Here is a 20,943-nt window from a genome sequence, read left to right as displayed (position 1 = left end):
CCCTAACCCTAACCCTAACCCTAACCCTAACCCTAACCCTAACCCTAACCCTAACCCTAACCCTAACCCTAACCCTAACCCTAACCCTAACCCTAACCCCTAACCCTAACCCTAACCCTAACCCTAACCCTAACCCTAACCCTAACCCTAACCCTAACCCTAACCCTAACCCTAACCCTAACCCTAACCCCTAACCCTAACCCTAACCCTAACCCTAACCCTAACCCTAACCCTAACCCCTAACCCTAACCCTAACCCTAACCCTAACCCTAACCCTAACCCTAACCCTAACCCTAACCCTAACCCTAACCCTAACCCTAACCCTAACCCTAACCCTAACCCTAACCCTAACCCTAACCCCTAACCCTAACCCTAACCCTAACCCTAACCCTAACCCTAACCCTAACCCTAACCCTAACCCTAACCCTAACCCTAACCCTAACCCTAACCCTAACCCTAACCCTAACCCTAACCCCTAACCCCTAACCCTAACCCTAACCCTAACCCTAACCCTAACCCTAACCCTAACCCTAACCCTAACCCTAACCCTAACCCTAACCCTAACCCTAACCCTAACCCCTAACCCTAACCCTAACCCTAACCCTAACCCTAACCCTAACCCTAACCCTAACCCTAACCCTAACCCTAACCCTAACCCTAACCCTAACCCTAACCCTAACCCTAATGACCCTAACCCTAACCCTAACCCTAACCCTAACCCTAACCCTAACCCTAACCCTAACCCTCTAACCCTAACCCTAACCCTAACCCTAACCCTAACCCTAACCCTAACCCTAACCCTAATGACCCTAACCCTAACCCTAACCCTAACCCTAACCCTAACCCTAACCCTAAACTTAAACCTAACACTAACCCTAAACCTAACCCTAACAATGACCCTAACCTAACCCTAACCCTAACCCTAACCCTAACCCTAACCCTAACCCTAATGCGGATCTAACCCTAACCCTAACCCTAACCCTAACCCTAACCCTAACCCTAAACCCTAACCCTAACCCTAACCCTAACCCTAACCCTAACCCTAACCCTAAACCCTAACCCTAACCCTAACCCTAACCCTAACCCTAACCCTCTAACCCTAATCCTAACCCTAACCCTAACCCTAACCCTAACCCTATTTCCTGAGAACTACATTTCCCGGTATGCTCTGGCCACTCAACATGGCCTCCCGGAAGTCAGGAGTCTGAGAACTACATCTCCCGGCATGCTCTGTGTGCACTAAACATGTCCTCCCGGAAGTCCATTTTTTCCTCTTCGTTGCTATGGCGTTGCTAGGGGCCGCACTTCCGCATCCCTCCGTCCAGTCACCGCCCCTCTCGCGTCACGTGCGCGTCGCTGGCGTATTTAAGGCCCGCCCCTATTTCTGGCCTGCAGAAAATGGCGGCCGCCGCAGTTAGGCCGAGGCGTTTCAAGTGGGCGCTGGAGCTGAGGACGCCCCCGGGGGGGCGGTGAGGACCTGGGCGTACTTTTTGGAGGGGATTTTGAGGGAATTTCGGGGGAATTGGGGGTTTTGAGCAGGTCTTGGAGGGTCTTGTGTTGGTCTGGGGGGGGTTGAGGCGTCCTGAGGGGGTTGTGGGGCGTCCTGGGGGGTTTTGAGGGGATTGGGGGGGGCTGAGGGGGTCGTGAGGTGTTTTTGGGGGGGTTCTGAGGGGTTTTAGGGGCGATTTGGCGGGCTTGGGGAGGTCCTGGGGGGTCGTGAGGGGGGCTGGGGGGGATTTGGGGTGGTCTTGTGGGGATTTGGGGGGGTCCTGAGGTATTTTGTGGGGTTTGGGGGGCCTGGGGGGAATTGGGGTGTTTTGGGGGGGTCCTGAGGGGGTCACCTGGGGGTCCCGTCCCCCACCAGCCTCCGCGGAGCCCCCAAGAGCTGCGGCCCTGTGGGGTTCTCGGAGTGGCAGCTGGGGGAGGGCAGCGTGCACAAGAGTGACCGCAACCTGGTGGAGAAGGTGGGGCCCTGCCCCCCGCTTTTCCTCTTTTCCCCCCTTTCCCCCCCCATTTTCCTCCCCTTTTATCCCCTTTTCCCCCATTTGCCTCCCTTTTTTCCCCATTTGCCTCTTCGTTCTTCCCCTTTTCTTCCCCCTTTCCTCCCCTTTTATCCCCTTTTCCCCCATTTGCCTCCCTTTTTTCCCTTTTTCCCCCAGTTTCCTCATTGTTCTTCCCATTTTCTTCCCCCTTTTCCCCCTTTTTTCACCATTTCCCCCCTTTTTCCCCCCATTTTCCTCCCCTTTTATCCCCTTTTCCCCCATTTGCCTCCCTTTTTCCCCTTTTTCCCCCATTTTCTTCCCCTTTATCCCCCCTTTACCCCCCTTTATCCCCCCTTTTCCCCCCTTTTCCTCTCCTTTTTCCCCCTTTTACCTCCCCATTACCCCCCACACCCCTCATTTTTCACCATTTCCCCCCTTTTTCCCCCCGTTTTTCCCCCACAGCGCTGCTGGGACGTGGCGCTGGGCCCGCTGAAGCAGATCCCCATGAACCTCTTCATCATGTACATGGCTGGCAACACCATCAGCATCTTCCCAGCCATGATGGTGGGCATGATGGGCTGGCGCCCGCTGCAGGCGCTGCTCTCCCTCTCCACCAGTAAGCCCGGCCCCTCCCAGCACTCTGACTGGTTTTCCCCCCGCACAGCCCTGAAGCTGCTGGAGAGCTCAAGCGCGCGGCTGCTGCAGGGTTTGGTGTTCCTGGTGGGCAACGGGCTGTGGCTGGCGCTTGCCCTCTACAAGTGCCAGGCCATGGGGCTGCTGCCCACGCACGCCTCCGACTGGCTTGCCTTCGTCGCGCCCCCGCAGGTACGGGGGAAAAACACCAAAAAACGGGGCCAGAAGGGTGAAAAATGGGGGCGAAACAGTGAAAAATGGGGCTGGAAGGGCAAAAAATGGGGCTGAAACCCTGAAAAATGGGTGTGAAACAGCGAAAAATGGGGCCAGAAGGGCAAAAAATGGGGCTACCTCTCCAAGGCTGCACGAGGAAAGGGCAGAAACAAGATGAAAAGCACATCCTGAGGCACCTCATAACCACAGCCTACCTACTGCAATACTTTTATCTCTCTTCCCAGCTGCCTTACCTCTGCTGCTCTCCATCTCCAAACCACGTTCTTTTTAACTGCCATGCAGAGTGGCAGTCCTCCAGGCGCCATAGAGCGGCACCATATTTTCTTTATTATCATTTTTTAATTTCAAAACAGCAGTCCGCTTCCCTCTGGAGATGGACAGCAGGCCAAGCCAGTCACCAAGTTGCCAACACAGAGCTTCACAGTTCCAGAAGGCGCTCTTTCCTTCGACCAATTCCTTATAAATGTTATCTACCACTGGCAAAAGCAATAAAGAGACTGCAAACATGCAGTGCCACGTTTGATAAACTTCATGTTTTTAATTTTATTATTTCAAAAGAGCAGTCCACTTATCTCTACATCTGTGAAGTAGATCAAACCAGTCACTGAGTTGCCAAACAAGAACTTGACAGTTTCAGAAAGCGCTATTTCCTTTGACTGGTTCCTCCCCAAGTGGTACCCTAGAAAAAACGCATGGAGCCCCTTTCTCCCATCAAAAATTGCCCCCAATGGAAGCCTTTGGGGACACCTGAACTCCCCTGGGGAGCCTTTACGCAACACCACATGCAACCGGACTCTGTCTTCGCTCTTTCTGAACAACCCTAAATGTATCCCTAACCGGAACACTGAGACGAATTTAAAATAGGACCCCCAAAAATATGTATGGCGACACATTCTCCATTCAAAAAGTGCCCCCAGTTATAAATGAAGTCTCAACTCAATCTGAATTTTGTAATATTTATAAAACAAATATTTATAAAAGGTATAAAAGGCAAGTAAACACCGGTGGGTGTGCGGGGAGTCTATGCTCCACCAACACGCACACACGAACATCAAACGTTCTAAATATACAGAACATCGCTTTTACATACTAAACTCTAGTATGCCTTTAGAATCAGAAAAGTTAACAAACAATCCTTTAAGTTCCATGACTTAACAGTCTCCATTTTCCATTCCTTTTCTTGAATATAAACAAATCTCAATTTTCCATTCCTTTTGAGCAATATGTCTCGCTTTAAGTTGTCAAGCAACTCAGCCTTCGGGCCTTACGTATCCCGTTCTTCCCGGATCAAAGAAAAGCACATCCATCTGCACCCCAAGGCCAACAGGGCCAGGGTCAAAAGGCACGCGCAGGCCACCAGGGGGTGCAACAGCAAAAGCCCTCGACAGCAGCAGTGACGGGGGGGGGGCGAATGTGTGAGCAGAAGGATCAGTAAAGGAGCCCGCAGCTCCCTCACTATCTGGCAAACCACACGTTTCTGACTGTGGTCCCACAGGGCTCTTCAAGGCCTCAGAGATTGCTCGCCAGGTGCTGAGCAATCCCGCCGCTACCTTGTCGTTTTTAGTAGCAGAGTACCATACCTTGACCTCAATTTGGTCCCATATTTCAGGATCATAAACTGCCTGTTAATAAGGAGAATAAGCTGTAAGGTTACCAGGACAGTCTTTGTTTCTAAGGACCTATGATTTTCTGAGCAGTTTGCTGAGTTTGGCTGAACCCATCTTCATGAGGCGATCAAAGTGCCTGTTCCCAGAACAGGCACTTTGAGAAGGGGGAGATGTGGGAGTGTGGCCATGGGGGTCGGAAAGCCCACTGGTTAATGATAACATCAGACTCTTAACGATGAGGCCATCAGGAATGTAAAAGAGTTTAGAGGGAACAAATAAGGGTGATTCAGGAGACTCCATGCAGTCTCGGGTTGCTTGTTCTCCAGCCGTTAAGGCATGCAAGTTTCTGGGTGTTTGCTGTTGTTATATGCAAAGTTGTTGCATAAAGTTGTTACACACAGCCCTAAGTGGGGGCTGCCGTGCTATGGGGAGGATGCACCCACCCGTGTGCTTGCACTCGGCACTATGTTGGGTGACGTTTCTGCGCCTCCTCCTTTCTGCCTAGCCCCACCTTGGCTGGTTAAACAGGTTTGAAGTCCAGACGGAAAAAAAAAATCAGAAGCATTTCGCAAGCTCGCTGCCCTGCAGCTGCTGCTGCGCAGCTCCACACTCCATGGCCCCCTGCCCTTCTTCAAGTAAGTGAGGGGAGCCTGGTGTCCCACAGGGCTGAAGGGTGAGTGGGGTTGAGAGAGGGGAGATGGAGGTGGGCCAGGAGCTGCTTTAGCCATCCTCAGATCGAGCCCCTCACTGCTCTATGCCTCCGTTTTGCCATGCTTGTGGCCAGGACTGGACTCTTTCCAGGCGTGCATAGGAGAATGTGTCAAAGAGGGAGAGGGGGTTTTCGTGGCAGGAGGCTCCTGTGTCCACAGCCAGCAGTGCCTGGAGCAGGTAAGAGACCAGGATCCCCTGCCCAGAGGGAACAATGGGGGATTTCTGCCTGAATCTCCTGGTACCCCACAGCAAGTGGCAACTATCTGCCTCCTGCACTTTCCCCCCAAAATCCAGGCCAGTCTCAGCCATGGGAGGCAGCAAATCTGGCCCATCCTGGCATTAGCTGTGGCTTTCCCCAAATATCTGTACTTGGCTGATGTTGGCATGGGATGGAGCTGTGGGTGGAGGTGGTTGTATTGGCCAGGCAGGATCCCATTTCCCCAGGCCCCATGGCTCATCCCCAGCCAGGAAACCTAGAGTGTTTTGGGGGGTGGATGGCAGTTCCCAGGCTGTCCCTGCTTTGCAGATGGGATTTGTGCCTCATGTTGTTACTGGGGCTGTGTGAATGACCCCAAACCTCTCAGTTCTGTTGTCTTTTTGTCTGTCTCTGTTCTTGTGCAGGGTAAAACCAGAAGGGATGGGAGCCTAGTCTCTTCCTGACACCCCAAAAAAAAGGAGAGCTTCTCAGTAGCACCAAGCCAGCCCCCCTCATGGCTGCTGCTGAGCCCATACTGCCCCCAGAGGAGGTGGCTTTGCTGGAGTTGGGGAAGGTGGCCCCGGCCACCCACCTTGACAAGGTGCCTCCAGCCCCAAATGAACACCCAGGGGATCCCGACGCCACCCTGCTGTGGGACCAGTGCCAGCATGGTGCCCGGGGCCAGAAGGAGCCTATGGAGACTAAGAGGCGCTCAAGTCCTGAGGGGGGCCATGAGGATCCCGAGGAGGCTGCTCCTGTGTGCCCCTCAGCCGAATCTGAAGATGACGAAGCCCATGGGCTGCCTGTGATGGCAGCCCACGTCTTCGTGCCCATCAACCCGCAGTGCATTGAGCGGAAGCAGAAACCTACCCCATGGCCCCAGGAGGAAGACAAGGGAGGCTGTGTTCCCCATGGGGACAGACCCGATGGCCTCCGCCAGAAGCAGGTCTTCCTTCCCGTCAGCCCCTTGCGCTGCAGGGACCCAGCGGGCTTCGAGGGGCTAGTGGCTAAGCCATCAGCTGAGAAGTCATCGTGCCCATTCATCAAGGACTGCAGTGCTGATGGCCTCAAGGCTGTGGCCTCGGTGGTGGGGGCCCTGTTCCTGTGCCCCTGCCTCATCTACGGCGCCTATGTCTTCCTGCCCTTTGACGCTCCGCTCCTGCCCACCATCAGCGCCCGCCTGGTCTACACGCTCCGCTGTGCTGCCTTTGCCACCTTCCCCATTGTCCTGGGTGAGCCACAGGGCCAAAGTGCCCAGCCCTGGGCTGTTAGCCCCGGGGGGGCAGGGCTACAGGGGGTGGTGGGTAGAGTCGGGGCTGGTCTCTTTGGCTGCTCCTGGCAAGGGCAATGGAGAGCCAACCACTTCTCTTACCCTCTTTCCCACCCTGCTGCATCTCCCTGGTCCTCCCTGCAGCCCTTGGGCCCAACACGGCTTCACCAGGTGTCTGCTCAGCCCATCTCTCTGCCCCCCAGGGATGATTGTCAGCGGCATCTCCCGCCTCTGCTCCCCTGCACTGGAGCCCTTCGGAGAGCTGCAGCAGGAGGTGGAGATTCACCGCACTTACGTCTCCCAGTCCGTCCACCTCTTCATCCTCTACTTCTTCAACATGGCTGTGCTGGCCACTTACCTCCAGCAGGAGGTCCTCAAGCTCATCCCCCTGCTCACAGGGCTCTTTGCCATCTCCCGGTAAGTGTCCCTTTTCCCCTCCCTGGGCTGCGGCACTTCCCAGCGTGGAAACGAGGTGCTTGGCTTGTGCAAACCCCCGCTTCAGCAATGCCTCAGCTGGCTGATGACAGCAAGGAAAGCTTGTGCAGGGCAAGGGTTGCTTCATCCCTGCTCCCTCCTTCATCCTGCTTCCCACAGCAGCCATACCTGGCAAACTCTAGCTGAGCCCAGTACCCTAAGCCAGGTGCCAGCCCCAGGACATCTCCCTCACTGTTCCCCCACCTACCTGCCCTCTCCAGGCTGATCTACTGGCTGTCATACGCCATTGGGCGCTCCTTCCGTGCCTTTGGCTTCAGCATGACCTTCCTGCCCCTCCTGGCCATGCTGCTCTGGAACCTGTACAGCATGTTTGTCCTGGAGCCTGAAAACCTCCTTGCCGTGGCAGCACCGAAGCCCGAGGAGCGCTCCAAGGAGAGCGGGGCCAAACTCCGGTACTGGGGGTGAGGGAGCCCCAAGGGGACCAGGTGCCAGGTCCGAGGTGCAGAGGGGCTGAGCCCTCCTTGCTGCTCTGCCCTGAAGGTGGAGGTGGGGGGACAGACAGGGCCCCTGCTCCCTGCCTGGACCTAGTAAGGCCCCTGGGGTTGAGATGGTTGAGTTGTAAAGCCTTCTTCATGGGGAGTTTACTGCAGGTGGACAAATGACACCCTGGGCAAGAGCCAGGGAGCAGAACGACCTGCTCCTTGAGGATGGTTGGGGCAGGCTTTGCTGGACTTCCTCCTGGAGCTGGCTTTGCCCAATAAAGCCCTTCAACTGAGCGGGTGTGTGCGTGGCTGTTTTGGGGAAGGAGAGTGAAATTCCACCGGGGGGGGGGGGGGGGGGAGGAGGGGGGGTCTCCCCCTGCTGTCTACTTCCCAGCACTGTGACTGCCCCATCCCTGCACGGTGACATGGCCAGTCCCACCCAGCTCCTTCCTCCTCCACCTCTTCCTCCTGGCAGGGGTTCAGCACCCAGCTCACAAACCAGTCTGCCGGGTCGGAGACAGCTCTGCCCCTGGGACAGACGCAGGGAGAGGCTGGGACAGGTTAGACAGCCGCAGATGTGCTGCTGCCTGGGCTGGGACAGCCAAATCCACCCCCCTGATGGGATTACAGCCTGCACCCCACTGGGGTTTGAGTGCTGAGACCTACCCTGTAGCCCTTGGCAGGCATAAGGGGACCCCTGCACATCCAGCCCTGTATAAGCCTGGTTGTCATGGCTCTCTGAGTCTCAGACATAACCCAAAAAAACAGCTATAAAAATCCCCCAAATAAGAGGAAAGCCCCTTCAGCTCTAAATCTTGCCAAGCATTTGACTTCAGCCTCTCATCCCCAGCTGCTATATCATGGGAGCAATTCACCCAGTGCAGCTCTACCAAGCTGGAAAATGGGAATAGCCTGACTCTTTCAAATGTGCTTTGGAACAGGAATATGGCTTAGGGCCTGGGCTCATGCTGACCCCATGGCTCATAGCCAAAACCACCCCTGGAACAACCATGAACCACTAGAGATTATGAACCTCCCTCTTCTCAGAGGGGCTTTCATACCTTGGCTCCTGCTGTGAGCTGCAGCACCCTTCCTTTAATCCCCACAGGGCCCCAGAACTCATCCCACTTTCCCATAGTGCAGTGTTTCCCCAGGAAACTACTCTTAGAAATCCCTTTTATTTGGTCAAAGACAAGTCAGTGACTGTGAACACAAAAGCCCAGCACACTTCTAAGTGATGTGGTGCCTCCACAACCACCGAGCAGCCCTGGATCATGCAGGTCCCACAGCTTCAAGCACATGGAGAGCTGATCCAAGCTGATCCTGCAGAGCCCAGATGGGGTTTAAGTGATGGCAAGGCCAGATCAGCCTTGGACCTGAGCTCAAGCATCTGCTACAAAGCAGCAGCGAGCTTTCTTCTTGTGCCAGCAGCCCTCACCGAGGCCAGCACAGCACGAGGCTCCCATTTGAAGTGGGGATCGAGCAGTGTGTGATCCCCAGTGGGGCTGCTGGGGGGGGCTACACCAAGATGCCCCCAGCACAGCGGGAAACAGAAAGGCACCTTGCGTGCTGTCAGGAGCAGCACCAGTCCCCAGCCCTGTCCTCCAGCCTTGCTCCTAGACTGGAGCTGCTTAAGCAGAGCCTTGAGAGCTCTGGAATTGGCACAGGACAGGGCACAGCCCATCCCTGCTGCTGCTTGGGTGCAAAGAGGACAGCAGTGGTCTCATCCCTTGGGATGATCTTTCCCTGGCTCAGAAAAACCCTGACCAACTCCCCCCACTCACTGTCCTTGGCTGGGTGGGTCAGGAAAAGACAGAGGAAGAAGTGTCATCAGATGCAGGATCTGGGCAGTAGGAGACAGCCCGCCAGAGGGACATGTGACATGGGCAACTACTGCAAATGTTGTCCGTGTCCCCTCTGAGCCTGAACTGCAGGGTGAGAGTGGAAAACAGAGAAGATTGCAGGCATTGGAGGCCCTGTAGCAGTAGTGGTTGCTTCCCCGGGGACAAGAAGGAGCCTGGAAGACTCTCCAGAGCCCACCCCACTCAGTTGATGGGCTCATACTCAGTGTAGCGTTTCCCCTGGGCAAAGAGAACCACACAGCTGCCCACCACTAGCAGCACCATGGGGGTGCCCAGCGCCACGGCCATGATGGAGATGACCAGGGGAGAGAAGGTGTCCTTGGGGGGCTGCCCAAAGCCCAGCAGTGCAGACCTGCAGGAAGAAATGAGGCACATCAGCCACAGAGATGGGGATCAACTCTGTCCCATGGAGGGGAGTTATCTGGGGCTTTCTTTCCCGAAAGGATTTCTTGTCGGGATCCCGCACAAACAGTAGAAGGTGGTTTCCCATGCTGGTGGATGGCGAGGTCAAAATGGGTCAAAATGCATTCCTTGCCACAGGATATTAGGAAAACAGGCTGTCAAAGGGACATAGTTGCTACCCTCTAGCCTAGAAAATTGCCCAAATCCAAGCTACTAGTAGGAGGGAGAGCATCACTTTGGTGCCCTGGAGACTGTACTCACCAGCTCAGGTAGCGCTTTTCCTCGTAAATATTTCCGTCCTCACCCCCAAAGGAGATGTTGACAGCACTGATTGTGTAGGTGCTGCCTACGCCCTCCCCAAAGTAGGCAAGGACAATGCTGGACCTGGGCAGGGTCCAGTTGGCTGCTTTCAGGCTGCCGGAGTGGCACTGGATGCTGTCCTCGCGCTTGGGGGCCTGCGAGCCGTAGGCTGTCGCCTTCCACTGCAGGAAACTGAGCGTGGAGCTGTCGTTTCGGGACTCTGCTACCAGGGAGAACGTCTGGTGAGGAGAGAACAGAAGAGCGTATTTATGCCAGGGCAAACTATAGCGACGAGCACGGCAGCAGCGGATTTACCCGACCCCAACGCTCTCCATGCACTCACCTCAAAGATGGTGGGAGTGTACTCATCGTCGATGGAACGTGCCAAGCGCAGCCTCTGCACCACTCCTGCCTCTTCCACCGTGGCCACCTCTAGGGCGAACCATGAGCTGTTGCCCCGTGGGGCTGCCCCAGCAAGGACAAACTCCACTTTAGAGCTGTTTGCTGTGTGCAAAAGGCTGGGCAAGGTCTCGTCACGGCCACTGGTCTCGTAAGCTGTCACCTGCAGGAGAAATAGGTTGGAGGGACAGCATGATCCTGGGCTGGGACACAAAGGAGCAGCATTCTTTCTCTAGAAGATTTTTTGGACAGGGTATTCACTGGGTTCATCCCAGTACATCCCTCTGCGTGCTCACCCGAAATGCCAGGCTGCCGTTGGAGAAGCTGCCACTGGGGTCAGTGGCTGGGCCACCCACAAACTCGGCTGTCAGGGCAGTGTGGTTCAGGGTCCGATTGACGCTGTCCCAGGAGAAGTCCGACAAGTCGTAGGTGGGGTAGAAGACCTCCTCCTGCACGTTGGCCTTGCTGTACTCAAACACCTGGGGAGGAGGAAGGGGAGAGGGGCTGGAAGCTGCCAGCAGGTGCCGTGGACACTGCCACTTTGTGCTGTGGTCCACGGAGCTACCACTGCCAGCAAAGAGAGGAGGGAACCCACAAAGGAAGCGCCTTGGCAAAGCATCTCGAGGTGGCATTGCAAACCTGAGACAATCAGGGGAGGACACACGAGGCAACATTTAGCTGCGGTTGGGAAAACTGCAGACTGACCTGCTCTGCCCTAGGCACAACCCTACACCTCTTGCACTGCAGGGCTGCTCTCCCAGAGCAGTGCTACATCCCCAGGCGGTACCTTGGTGAAGACGACAGCTGTGGAGTACACAACACTGCCAGCAGGCTCAATCCGAATCGCTCCGTCAGGAGTGGGTGAGAGCAGCTGGGTCCAGTTGACGTGCAGGGCACTGCTCGTGCCCTCGGTGACCACCAGCAGCACGGCGGGGGCCCCGATGCTGCTCCAGATGTAGTGCAGGGTGTCATTGGGCCCCACCGCCCGGACATGCAGCAGGTTGACGGAAGAGCCGTTCCAGCCGGGGTTGTACTGCATCCACACCTGCGGAGGAAGAAGAGGCCTCAGCGGGAGGCTCGGTTCTCCAGCGGAGGCCGACCTGGCAGCCTCTGCTCGGCCGGAGGAAGGCACCGCGGGGCCGCTCCCGACTTCCCCACCAGCCCCGCGGGTGACGGGGCCCTGGCGTTGCCCAACGAGCACGGTCAGCGCCGCGCACTCGCCCGCTGCGGGGCAGCTTCCCCATTTCGGAGCCGCTTCCCCGTCCGCAGCCGAGGCCCGGGGGGGAAGCTCGGGACCGCCGAGGCAGCCTCTCCCCGGCCCCGAGCCGAGCCCGGGGCACGGGCACGGCCCCGGCTCAGCCCGGTGAACCGCTCCCCACCCCCCCCTTCCCCGGTCCCGGTGCCGCCGTCACCTCCCGGCCGCCGGCCGCCGCCAGCAGCCCGGCCAGCAGCAGCAGCTGCCGCATGGCTCCCTCCGGGGGAGCGGAACCCGGCGCTAGGACCCGGCCCGGAGGGGAGGGCCCCGCCCCGTCACGTGACAGCTCGGAGCGCACCACCCCCCACCCCTTAAAGGCGCCGCCGCCTGCAGGAAGCGGGGCGCGGCCCCCGCCCACCCCCCCAGTTCCTGCCCCCCACGCACGGAGCGCCCCGCAGCGAAATTCCTTTAAAGTCCTTTATTGTCGAGGCAAACAGCAATGAGGAAGTACAGGGGAGACTTAAATTAAAGCAGTGGTGTCTCCACCCTTCACGGGACGTGTTGGCCCTTTTCACCATACTCCAGGTTTTCTTCCCTCCCCCCCCCCCCCCAAAAACTTCTGACAAATTCTTGGACTTTGCCCCAGCTCCAGCTCAGGACTGGGGAGAAACCGAAGCGCTGCAGGGAGCTGCTTCTGGTGTCGGGACTGCGCTGCCTGCTGCTTCATCGTGGCAATGCAGCCTCTACTCCTGGGAAGCCTCCGTCGCTGCGGGCTGCTTGCTTTGCTCATCGCCTTTCTTTTTGTGCCCCGAAACAATGTCATCAATGCGGAGCAGAAGAACTGCAGTCTGCGGGAAAAATACCACATCCACATCTAACCAAGAGCCCGTCACAAAGAATAAAACACAATCCATGTAGCTTTCACAACACCAAAGCACCTGCCTTCCTTCCGAGTGCTCGCAGTGGGTTTGAAGAAGAGGAGCCTTTCAAGGTCAGATACCAAAGCACAAAAGCTCCCAGGGCTGCTGACTGGATTCCAGCACACCGCTGCCACCAAATTTCTCAGCCCTGGCTCACACAGAACCACTCGTTCTTGTGAGACAGTTAAGTTAGAGAAACAGGTAGGATGGAAAAGGGCACATCCCAGGCTCAGGCAACCCCTCCAAAACCGATACAAGCTCCCCCACGTGTTGCACCTCTTCTGCATCCCCATCATATGCCTCTTGCATTAGTGAGCTGGCAAACGCCATGCTCAGGTTGCAGTGCTTCTCCAAGCATCTGAATGCCTATACAGCAACATGCCCCAGTCCAAAAGGACAAGCTACAGAGGCTCACTTTTTTTTTTTTTTTTAAAAAAAAAAAAAAAAGTTTTAACTCCTCTCCTTACCTCTACTGCTGTTTTGTAGGTCTGCAATTTGACCGCTAAAGGCTCCCAGATCCCCAGGTCCTTCATATCAACTAAAGCTCCGGTCTCACCATTCACTCCCCATGTCTGGCTGCCCTCTTGGGTGTGTTTTGCCTGTAAGCAGAACAACAGGTCACTGCCAATCAAGTAGCAATACACCTGCAAGAAATGCAAATTCATAGCCTCAAGAAAACAATAAGTAGTCTTTTTTTTTATTATTTTTTTCCAATTTTGGAATTTACACAAAAGCGTATTACCAAGCACTGCTTAAAACAATTGTATCAGAAATTATACTTGGTGATTCCTTCTCTCTCATGCCATTCAATCTGACCACAAAGGAAGATTTTGATTTTGTTCAACCTCAGGGTTTTTTTATTTTGATTTTACACTCTGGTACTTCAAACCAACCATTTAATTCAATTTTTGTGACTTCACGTTCTGGTACAAGGCTTCAGTAAAAATGTTTGCAGCCCAGCTAATGCAAGAAAAAACTAGTATTCCAATCACCTTGAGGGGATGGGTTACTCCAACCAAGGATGCCTTCACTGTAAAAGCCTACTGCAACTACTGAAGGGCTACAACCTCAACAGTCTGAGCTCTCTGTTGCCACCTCAAGAGATACTGAAAAGAAAGGATCTGAGGGGCAGGACAATGAACCTCTGGGGATAACTCCCTAGTGCATGCCTTACCCTAAGCGAGGTCAGCACACGGATGGTACTAGCGCCGCAGTTCTGGATGAGTGTTCGGGGAATGACTTCCAGAGCTTGGGCTACTGCCCGGTAGGGCCACTGCTCCACACCTGTCATGCCTTTGGACTTCTCTGTCAATGCATGGGAAACTGCCATTTCAGTCGCTCCCCCTCCTGGCACCAGCTGTGGGTCAATGAGGACGTTGCGACACACCTGCATGGCATCCTGAAGGTTACGCTCTACCTCCTGTAGTAGGCACATAAAAACATTTTTTGGTTGTAGAAAATGAGCACAGATCTGCTGGGCTTGTCCCTCCACCGTTTTGCCTTGTAGAGCACACAAGATTGGGTTCTGGAGTGAGAAAGAATTCCCAAAGGAACTCACAAGGAAGTAACAACTTACTGACACTAGGAAGGTGGCAGAACAGCAGGGAAAAACACGTAGTAACTTACTGCAAGGATTTCCTTGCTGGCTCCACGCAGAATGATAGTGCAAGCCTTGGGGTCTTTGCAATCCGTGATGAAGGCAAAATACTCATCCCCTATTTTTTTGACTTCAAAGAGCCTGGCTCCGGTTCCCACATCTTCCTCTCGCAGCTCATCAGTGCGACTCACAATGCGAGCTCCGCAGGCCCTATCACACAACCAACAGTTAAGTCAGATGCTCACAAATAAGAACAGGAGAAAGAGTGAGATAAGAATGAAAACTCAGTGCCACAGCAAGAATGAACTGTGGCAAGGAAGAGAACATTTACCTGGCAATCCTGTTGTTGTCAGTCTTCCTCACTCTGCGGATTGCTGTGATGTTGGCTCTCATCAGGTAGTGTTGGGCCAAGTCTGAAATCAGGTTTGTGCAACTTTATTTATCAATCAGCAGGGGTTTTTTTGTTTGCTTGTTTGTTTATTTTTATTTTACTTTTGTTTACAAACTGTGTATCTTTAAAGTAGCAAGAAGGGAAAGGAAGTAACCTAAATGTTGCATCCTAAACCAAGCTGCAAGAAAAAAATTACAGTGCAGCTCTCCCTGGTTTGTTAATCTCATCCTCACTTATGTTTTGATATAGTTTCCAAATGCTGGAAAAGCAAAACATTATTATAAGCATCCACGTTCAAAAGAATGAAATCTAATACCCGCATTTCAGACCTATTTTCTAGAGCACTGACAAAAAAACTACTATAAGGCCATATTCAAAATTATTTTTTTCTTATTATTGAACAGTGTGTTTAACGCAGTATGAACATTAAGATGAACTCAACAAAAGGAAGGATCATGAGCATTATTACCAGAAATTCCTTTTTCTGTGATGACCAGATCTGGCTTCACTCTCATAAGATCCTCACAAATCTGCTGAATGTACTCTTCCTCCATCTGCAGGATGCGGGCAAAGTCTTCCTCCCGTGTTATTTCAATATCAGTCTGTATAGAAAGAAGTGTGAATATCTTACTGTATTCATCCCAACCCATCAGTGAGTTAAACACAGACCCTCTGACTTAAGCTACCTCAGCTCCCACAGGAAAGAGTTAGAGGGAACTGCACAATTAAAAACACGGATCAGATGAACTGACACCATGTCAGTTTAACACTAGCATTAATTAAGACAGAGATATTTGACTCTTGACATTCACATTACACAAATTACTGCAGCTACTTCACAGTGAGTTAAACATTGTAGCCTCGGTTATTTTCTCTTTTTCTCCAGGGTACTGACTGATCCCAGAATCAGCAGAATTAGGCCATACATGCAAAAGGTCTCTGAAAGGCAAGAAACATGGGGCCTTCTGCCCCTCATGCAGGTAACGAGCTATCTGGGTTTGTTCACCTCGCTAGTCTTAAATCAGAAGTTGCAGACATCCCTAACAGAACTTGCTTTACCTGGCTCTCTCCCTTCTTGTACTCTAGTGAACAATCCAGAAGGACAATGCGTGGGTTCTTAATAAGGCGACGCATCCTGGGATGAGTTACATCTTTATTCACCATGATTCCACGCAGAACACAAGAGTCTTCACTAAAGCCACCTGGAATCTGACAGACATAAGAAAGGGGGAACAAGATGAGTTAGTCTAGTCTACAAAAATCTGTATATCCATGCTCCTGAAACTATCCATCCCATCTACTTAAAAAAGAAAGTTCTCTTGAGCAAGTATGATTTAACTCTGGTGATAACCTGAGTTAATGGTAAGAGCACACTGACTTAGGTCAAGTGAAAAGCCATTGAAGAACTTGAGAAACAGCTTACAACCTATCACATGGCAACATGTGGATGGAAGATGGAAATTGAAACAGTTGAAGTCGTCTTTTTAAGCAGTATTCTGGAACTGTTCAAATAACTGCCCCTGTTTTCACTGTACTGCAGCAAGGCCAATAGCACAAAGTAAAATATATCCAAGGGTTATGTTTGCAGACTTCAGATCAATAGCACAAAATTCTTCCTGCTGCATTCTAGAAACATTTAATTCAAAATGAGAAAGAAGCACACAGATTTAAAAAAAAATATATATAAAAAAAAAAAAACCGTTCAGGACATACCTTCTCTACTTTTGCATATTTTTTTATATCAATTTCTTTTCTGCCATTTTCCTCAAACTCCACAGTCTTAACAGCATCAAGAGCAATGGTACAGGCCAAGTCAGACCAGCGGTTTATTGCTTTGGTGTTTATAGCACTCTTTATTATTTTAAGCATCATCTCTCTGTTGTTCACATCCACTGGAGTGCTGAGAGAAAGTAAAAAGTCAATAGTAAACTAAGTATTATTCCAAACTACAACTACAAACTACAGTTCACCTCTAATTGTCGTTTTACCAACATGATTCCCTCAAGAATCGTCTTTAAGCAGAAGCCCCACATCCCTTCTCTCTGACTCCCACCAGCCCACACTTACCCAATTTTCTTTAGAATACTGATCATGTCATCCAAAGCCTTACGATAAGCCCCAATGATCACAGTTGGGTGCATCTGCTGTTCCAGGAAGTGTTCAGCAACAGAAAGCATCTCTCCAGCTAAGGGGAAAAATAAACACATACAAATTCCCCAGATGAGTTAGCAGAACAATTGGCAGCCAAAACTTAAGGAAAATATACCAGCCAAAAGTATCTACTCTCCATGCAGAGAGCTCTAATATCATCCATACCTTCTGTTATACTTGATTGTGCTAAACTGGGGAAAAGAACACAATTTTTTGAACCATGAAGCTAATCACTTAAGGGTCTAATGAACCTACTACTCTTCATGGTCTAAAAACAACCCAACAAGAACCAACCAACCAACCCACCCAATTTTAGGGTTGGGAAATAACACGGATCTGTCTCAGTAATGCATACTTACTGGGATCTGATGAGCAAACAAGACAAGCTTTAGCATTAACTTTCTATAAAAGGTTCATGTCTTATTTGTGCTCCTTACCAAGGATAATTACAGATGTGGTCCCATCTCCAACTTCTTCATCTTGAGTACGGCTAATCTCTATCATTGATTTTGCAGCTGGATGCTGGACTTGAATCTGTACAGATGCAAACGGTACGGTTTTGGTTCCGGAATACTAAACCTGAAGCTTCTTTCAATGGAACAAATACCTCACATTTTAAGTAATCAAAGGTATTCTGCCTGACTATAACACCAGTATTTCTTCCTTTTTGAGGGGGAAAATAAGCATTTGTATTTCGTTGTATTGCATCCCCACAGTTTTTCAGGCATTATATTTTTTGTGATGCTATTTCCACAACACTCACACTAGAAAAGCAACGACAATTTCTTGGTCTAATCATTTGGCATAGTAAAATTAAGCATCTACTCAATAGGCTTTGATGTAAGCGATTATAACTAAAATTACAAGCGAATTCTTATCAGTCTTATAAAACCTCCATGAAAAATTACTATCCTGAGATCAAATGCACTTTTCTGAGGAAGAGCACTACCTAGAAGCATTTAATTCCTCTCCAATAAGCACCTTTTTCTTGGTAATGTTTAATATTTTTTGGTTCTCAAGATAGAAGGCCAAATAACATAATGCCATTGGCAGCTATTTAACCAAGCTATTTAACCATATCCCAGAACATACTGACTCACAAGTTAAGCAAGACAATCCTTTAGGAGAAACTCACCTCTCTAAGGATAGCATTGCCATCATTGGTCATCACAATCCCACCCATGGGGTCCAAAAGCATCTGCAACCAAAAGAGAAGCAGTATTTGCACTGACCTTTAATAAGTGCAGTGTTTATAGCCAGCAGCAGCACAGGGATCTCAGCAAACATTCTTACCTTCATCATAGCTCTTGGTCCCAAACATGTTCGGATAATGTCAGCAATAGTCTAGGAGGAACAAAAGGAATTAGGCAAAACATGAAGGCATCAAAACATCTAAAACAGCCTCAAATAAACACATAATGTACACGAAACAAGCAGCCACTACAATGAATCTAAACAACCTGATGATTCCGCAATTGCTTAGATGTAGCAGAAGACAGGACTCATGTGGAAATGAGAACCCAGGGATTATTAGAGCAGCGGCATCACACTGAGTAAGTACTAAAAACAGATGCCAACATTTAAACGCTCTCAGACTTGGCAGAGAAAGAGGTTTTGATGGGTTAAACCCCTCCACATGCAGTTACATCAAACATACTGGTTTTAACACTGAAAATTCATTTTATATGGTCCTTCTACTCTGCTTTTTTATACACACACACACGTGTTAAAACATAATAAAAAAGTTGATTGACGTCAGAATATGGTACCTTAGCAGCAGTGATGTTCCCAGTCTGGACTTTTCTTCCAGACTCACGTTTCATATTTTGACCTAAAGCACACAGGGAAAAAAAAATAAAAATAGCACAAATATAACCATCGTGTAGTCCTACCAGAAAACCCAAGACTGAAATGGTGATGGTGACAATGGACTAAAACACCCTCTCAGTCACGCATACAGTTCTAAATTAAGAATTTACAATAAATATTACAGCTGGTCTAAGAAAGCATACTCATAAAAGAGTACCAATGAAAAATAGTATTCCTGATTATAACAGGATACCTGATCAGCAACAGATTCATCTGAAAAACTTGTACCCCTGAGATATAACCTCTTCCCCCACAAAACCAAGCAGCAGAGATTCACAAAAACCTGGAAGACCCCCTAAATCCTAGAGGCTGCTGCATGGTAGCTTGTGGTCTGCAAAGTCTGTATGACAAGAAGAACCAGGGTTTATAATTCAGTTTTGTACATCAGTAAATCTCAGCCTTTGGTATGTTTGAGCAGGCTGTAACAGAGGCTCGCAAGCACATTGGGGGATTTGTGTTACGTATTTAGCCTGGCCGAGGAGAGGTTTACGTCAGAACTACACATAAGAACCCCCCCACAGATTTATAAGAAAGGAGAAAAGCCTAAAAGCAGCACCGAGAGGACGGGAAGGGAGCCTGGAGCTACGGGGCCATGGATAACCCCGGGGACTGCGGGGAGCTGCGGCGCCTCAGCCCCGCGGCGGGGGCCACAAGGGGGGCGCCGGGCCCTGAGGGGACACAAAATGGCGGCGAGGGGGGGACTGAGGGGGGACTCACTGAGAACGAGGACGGGGCGCGGGCCCATCATGGCGGCGGCGGCGGCGGCGGGACCCGGAGCGCGGAGCCGAGGGGAAGCTTCTAGAGCGGAGCTCACTCGCCCCGCCACCACAGCCTACCCCGAGGGCCGCCCCGCCGCGCCCAATCGCTGCCTGCGCGGCGGGCCCGACGTCCAATCAGAAGGCGGGAGCGAGCAGGAGGCGGGGCTTGCACCTCCCGTCCCCACCCAGCGGGGTTCTCAGAAAGTTCGGTTGAGGAGCAACCGGGCTGGCAGCGCGTTGGGAGGGGCCAGGCGGCAGTGCGCATGCGCAGGCTGCCGGGCCCGAGGGCATGGCTGGAAAATGGGTCCGACGGTCAGGGCGCATGCGCCAGGCGTAGGGGGCTATGGGATGGGCGGGCTGCCACGGGGCATGCTGGGAGTGGTAGTCTTTGTGGGGCTGGTGTCAGAATCAGAAAATCATTGAATTAAAAAAGCAATCCAACCTCGTCTGGTCCAACCATCCCCCTACCACCGGTGTCACCCACTGAACCATGTCCCCAGGCACCACGTCCAACCTTTCCTCGAACACCCCCAGGGACGGTGACTCTACCACCTCCCTGGGCAACCCATCCCAATGCCTGACTGTAATAAGTGGTAGGAACCAAACCACTCTCAGAATAATCTTTATCAGATCCAAATTTATTAAGCAAGCATTCAAGCAGGCAAAACAGCGCTGGGCGGCCGAGGAGTCTCTGCTCCACCAACGGCGCGCACCTCATCCCTGCCAGCGTCCCCCTTTTATAGCCTGGTTGTTCAGGGTGTACGTGACATATCCTGGTATGTCCTGCGGTTGCGTGTACTGTTGCTAGGGGGTCGTCTCAGACCTCCTGGTGGTCGTGAGGATGAAGGCCGTAGTCTTCCTCTGCGTTGCGGGTTGCGATCTGGCTGAGCAAGCACTCTCCATGTTCTGATCAGGATGGGCAGCTGGAAACTCTCCAGCTATGCAGGGTTGTCACAGCCCCCACAAGCTTTCCTACCGGTTTGATTAACAAACTTATTATACAATATTTATTACACTGACCACTCTATCTGAGGAGAAATATCTCCTCATTTCCAACCTGAACCTCCCCTGGCACAACTTGAGGCCATTCCCTCTTGTCCTGTTGATAGTCATCTGCAAGAAGAGGCTGACCCCCAGCTCCCCACACCTTCTCTTCAGGCAGTTGCAGAGAGCAATGAGTTCTGCCCCGAGCCTCCGCTTCTCCAGCCTAAACCCCCCCAGTTCCCTCAGCCGCTCCTCACAGGACTTGTGCTCCAGGCCCTTCACCAGCTCCGCAGCCCTGCTCTGGACATGCTCCAGGGCCTCGATGTCCTTCTGGGAGTGAGGGGCACAAAACATGGTACTCAAGGCGTGGCCTCACCAGAGCAGAGCACAGGGAGACGATCACATCCCCAGTCCTGCTGGCTATACTATTCCCGAATATCCCAGTAGTCTTTATAAGTGCTATTTTTTTAACTAAAAGCTGCTGGTTTTTAAATGCTTTTGGGAGTGCAAGTAAACCCTCTTTCTCCAAAGGGCAAGCCTGGGGGGGGGGGGAGCGAGATGGAGG

General features: G+C 52.0%; 3 protein-coding genes across 8 annotated transcripts; 1 reads left to right on the top strand and 2 right to left on the bottom strand.

Moving 5' to 3' along the window:
- Nucleotides 1–1,339: 1,339 nt before the first annotated feature.
- Nucleotides 1,340–7,843, top strand: LOC311429457 (ER membrane protein complex subunit 4-like). 6 transcript variants are annotated; one of them, XM_084540536.1, is made up of 9 exons: nt 1,340–1,469; nt 1,865–1,964; nt 2,445–2,598; nt 2,647–2,807; nt 4,962–5,091; nt 5,241–5,344; nt 5,789–6,595; nt 6,837–7,050; nt 7,329–7,843. In XM_084540536.1, the coding sequence occupies exons 1-7, from the start codon at nt 1,399–1,401 to the stop codon at nt 5,825–5,827; spliced, it is 759 nt and encodes a 252-aa protein (XP_084396662.1). In that variant the 5' UTR covers nt 1,340–1,398; the 3' UTR covers nt 5,828–6,595; nt 6,837–7,050; nt 7,329–7,843. The 6 variants fall into 6 exon arrangements, with proteins under 6 accessions (XP_084396662.1, XP_084396665.1, XP_084396664.1 ...); XM_084540539.1 differs by lacking the exons at nt 5,241–5,344; nt 6,837–7,050; nt 7,329–7,843; XM_084540538.1 differs by lacking the exons at nt 5,241–5,344; nt 6,837–7,050; nt 7,329–7,843 and having other exon boundaries at nt 4,962–5,129; nt 5,789–5,855.
- An 866-nt stretch (nt 7,844–8,709) lies between these two features.
- On the bottom strand, nt 8,710–12,043 carry LOC311429456 (glycosylated lysosomal membrane protein A-like). The gene is made up of 6 exons (XM_084540533.1): nt 11,926–12,043; nt 11,301–11,558; nt 10,810–10,992; nt 10,458–10,676; nt 10,076–10,353; nt 8,710–9,764 (listed from the first exon to the last, which is right to left on the bottom strand). Exons 1-6 carry the CDS (start codon nt 11,977–11,979, stop codon nt 9,596–9,598), a joined length of 1,161 nt encoding a protein of 386 aa, XP_084396659.1. The 5' UTR covers nt 11,980–12,043; the 3' UTR covers nt 8,710–9,595.
- A 128-nt stretch (nt 12,044–12,171) lies between these two features.
- Nucleotides 12,172–19,532, bottom strand: LOC311429455 (T-complex protein 1 subunit gamma). Its single transcript, XM_084540532.1, has 14 exons — nt 19,354–19,532; nt 18,537–18,598; nt 18,061–18,111; nt 17,903–17,965; nt 17,205–17,301; nt 16,684–16,801; nt 16,330–16,516; nt 15,676–15,825; nt 15,086–15,218; nt 14,557–14,638; nt 14,255–14,435; nt 13,803–14,048; nt 13,096–13,227; nt 12,172–12,556 (listed from the first exon to the last, which is right to left on the bottom strand). Exons 1-14 carry the CDS (start codon nt 19,382–19,384, stop codon nt 12,452–12,454), a joined length of 1,638 nt encoding a protein of 545 aa, XP_084396658.1. The 5' UTR covers nt 19,385–19,532; the 3' UTR covers nt 12,172–12,451.
- Between the last annotated feature and the right edge of the window lie 1,411 nt (nt 19,533–20,943).

The sequence above is a fragment of the Aythya ferina genome (genome assembly GCF_964211825.1).
Source record: "Aythya ferina genome assembly, contig: HAP1_SCAFFOLD_1177, whole genome shotgun sequence".
Lineage (NCBI taxonomy): Eukaryota > Metazoa > Chordata > Aves > Anseriformes > Anatidae > Aythya > Aythya ferina.
Note: the sequence above shows the minus strand (reverse complement) of the source record. Positions and strands in the feature narration are given on the sequence as shown.

Coding starts and splice junctions, on each gene's coding strand:
- LOC311429457 (XM_084540534.1), top strand. CDS start 5,878: ATGGCTGCTGCTGAGCCCATACTGCCCCCAGAGGAGGTGGCTTTGCTG. Junction 6,596..6,836: donor CACCTTCCCCATTGTCCTGG/GTGAGCCACAGG, acceptor TCTGCCCCCCAG/GGATGATTGTCAGCGGCATC. Junction 7,051..7,328: donor GGGCTCTTTGCCATCTCCCG/GTAAGTGTCCCT, acceptor TGCCCTCTCCAG/GCTGATCTACTGGCTGTCAT.
- LOC311429456 (XM_084540533.1), bottom strand. CDS start 11,979: ATGCGGCAGCTGCTGCTGCTGGCCGGGCTGCTGGCGGCGGCCGGCGGC. Junction 10,993..11,300: donor CAGCTGTCGTCTTCACCAAG/GTACCGCCTGGG, acceptor CCTCCTCCCCAG/GTGTTTGAGTACAGCAAGGC. Junction 10,354..10,457: donor ACACTCCCACCATCTTTGAG/GTGAGTGCATGG, acceptor TCTCCTCACCAG/ACGTTCTCCCTGGTAGCAGA.
- LOC311429455 (XM_084540532.1), bottom strand. CDS start 19,384: ATGATGGGCCCGCGCCCCGTCCTCGTTCTCA. Junction 17,302..17,902: donor GCAATGCTATCCTTAGAGAG/GTGAGTTTCTCC, acceptor GCATCTGTACAG/ATTCAAGTCCAGCATCCAGC. Junction 14,436..14,556: donor GACAACAACAGGATTGCCAG/GTAAATGTTCTC, acceptor GTTGTGTGATAG/GGCCTGCGGAGCTCGCATTG.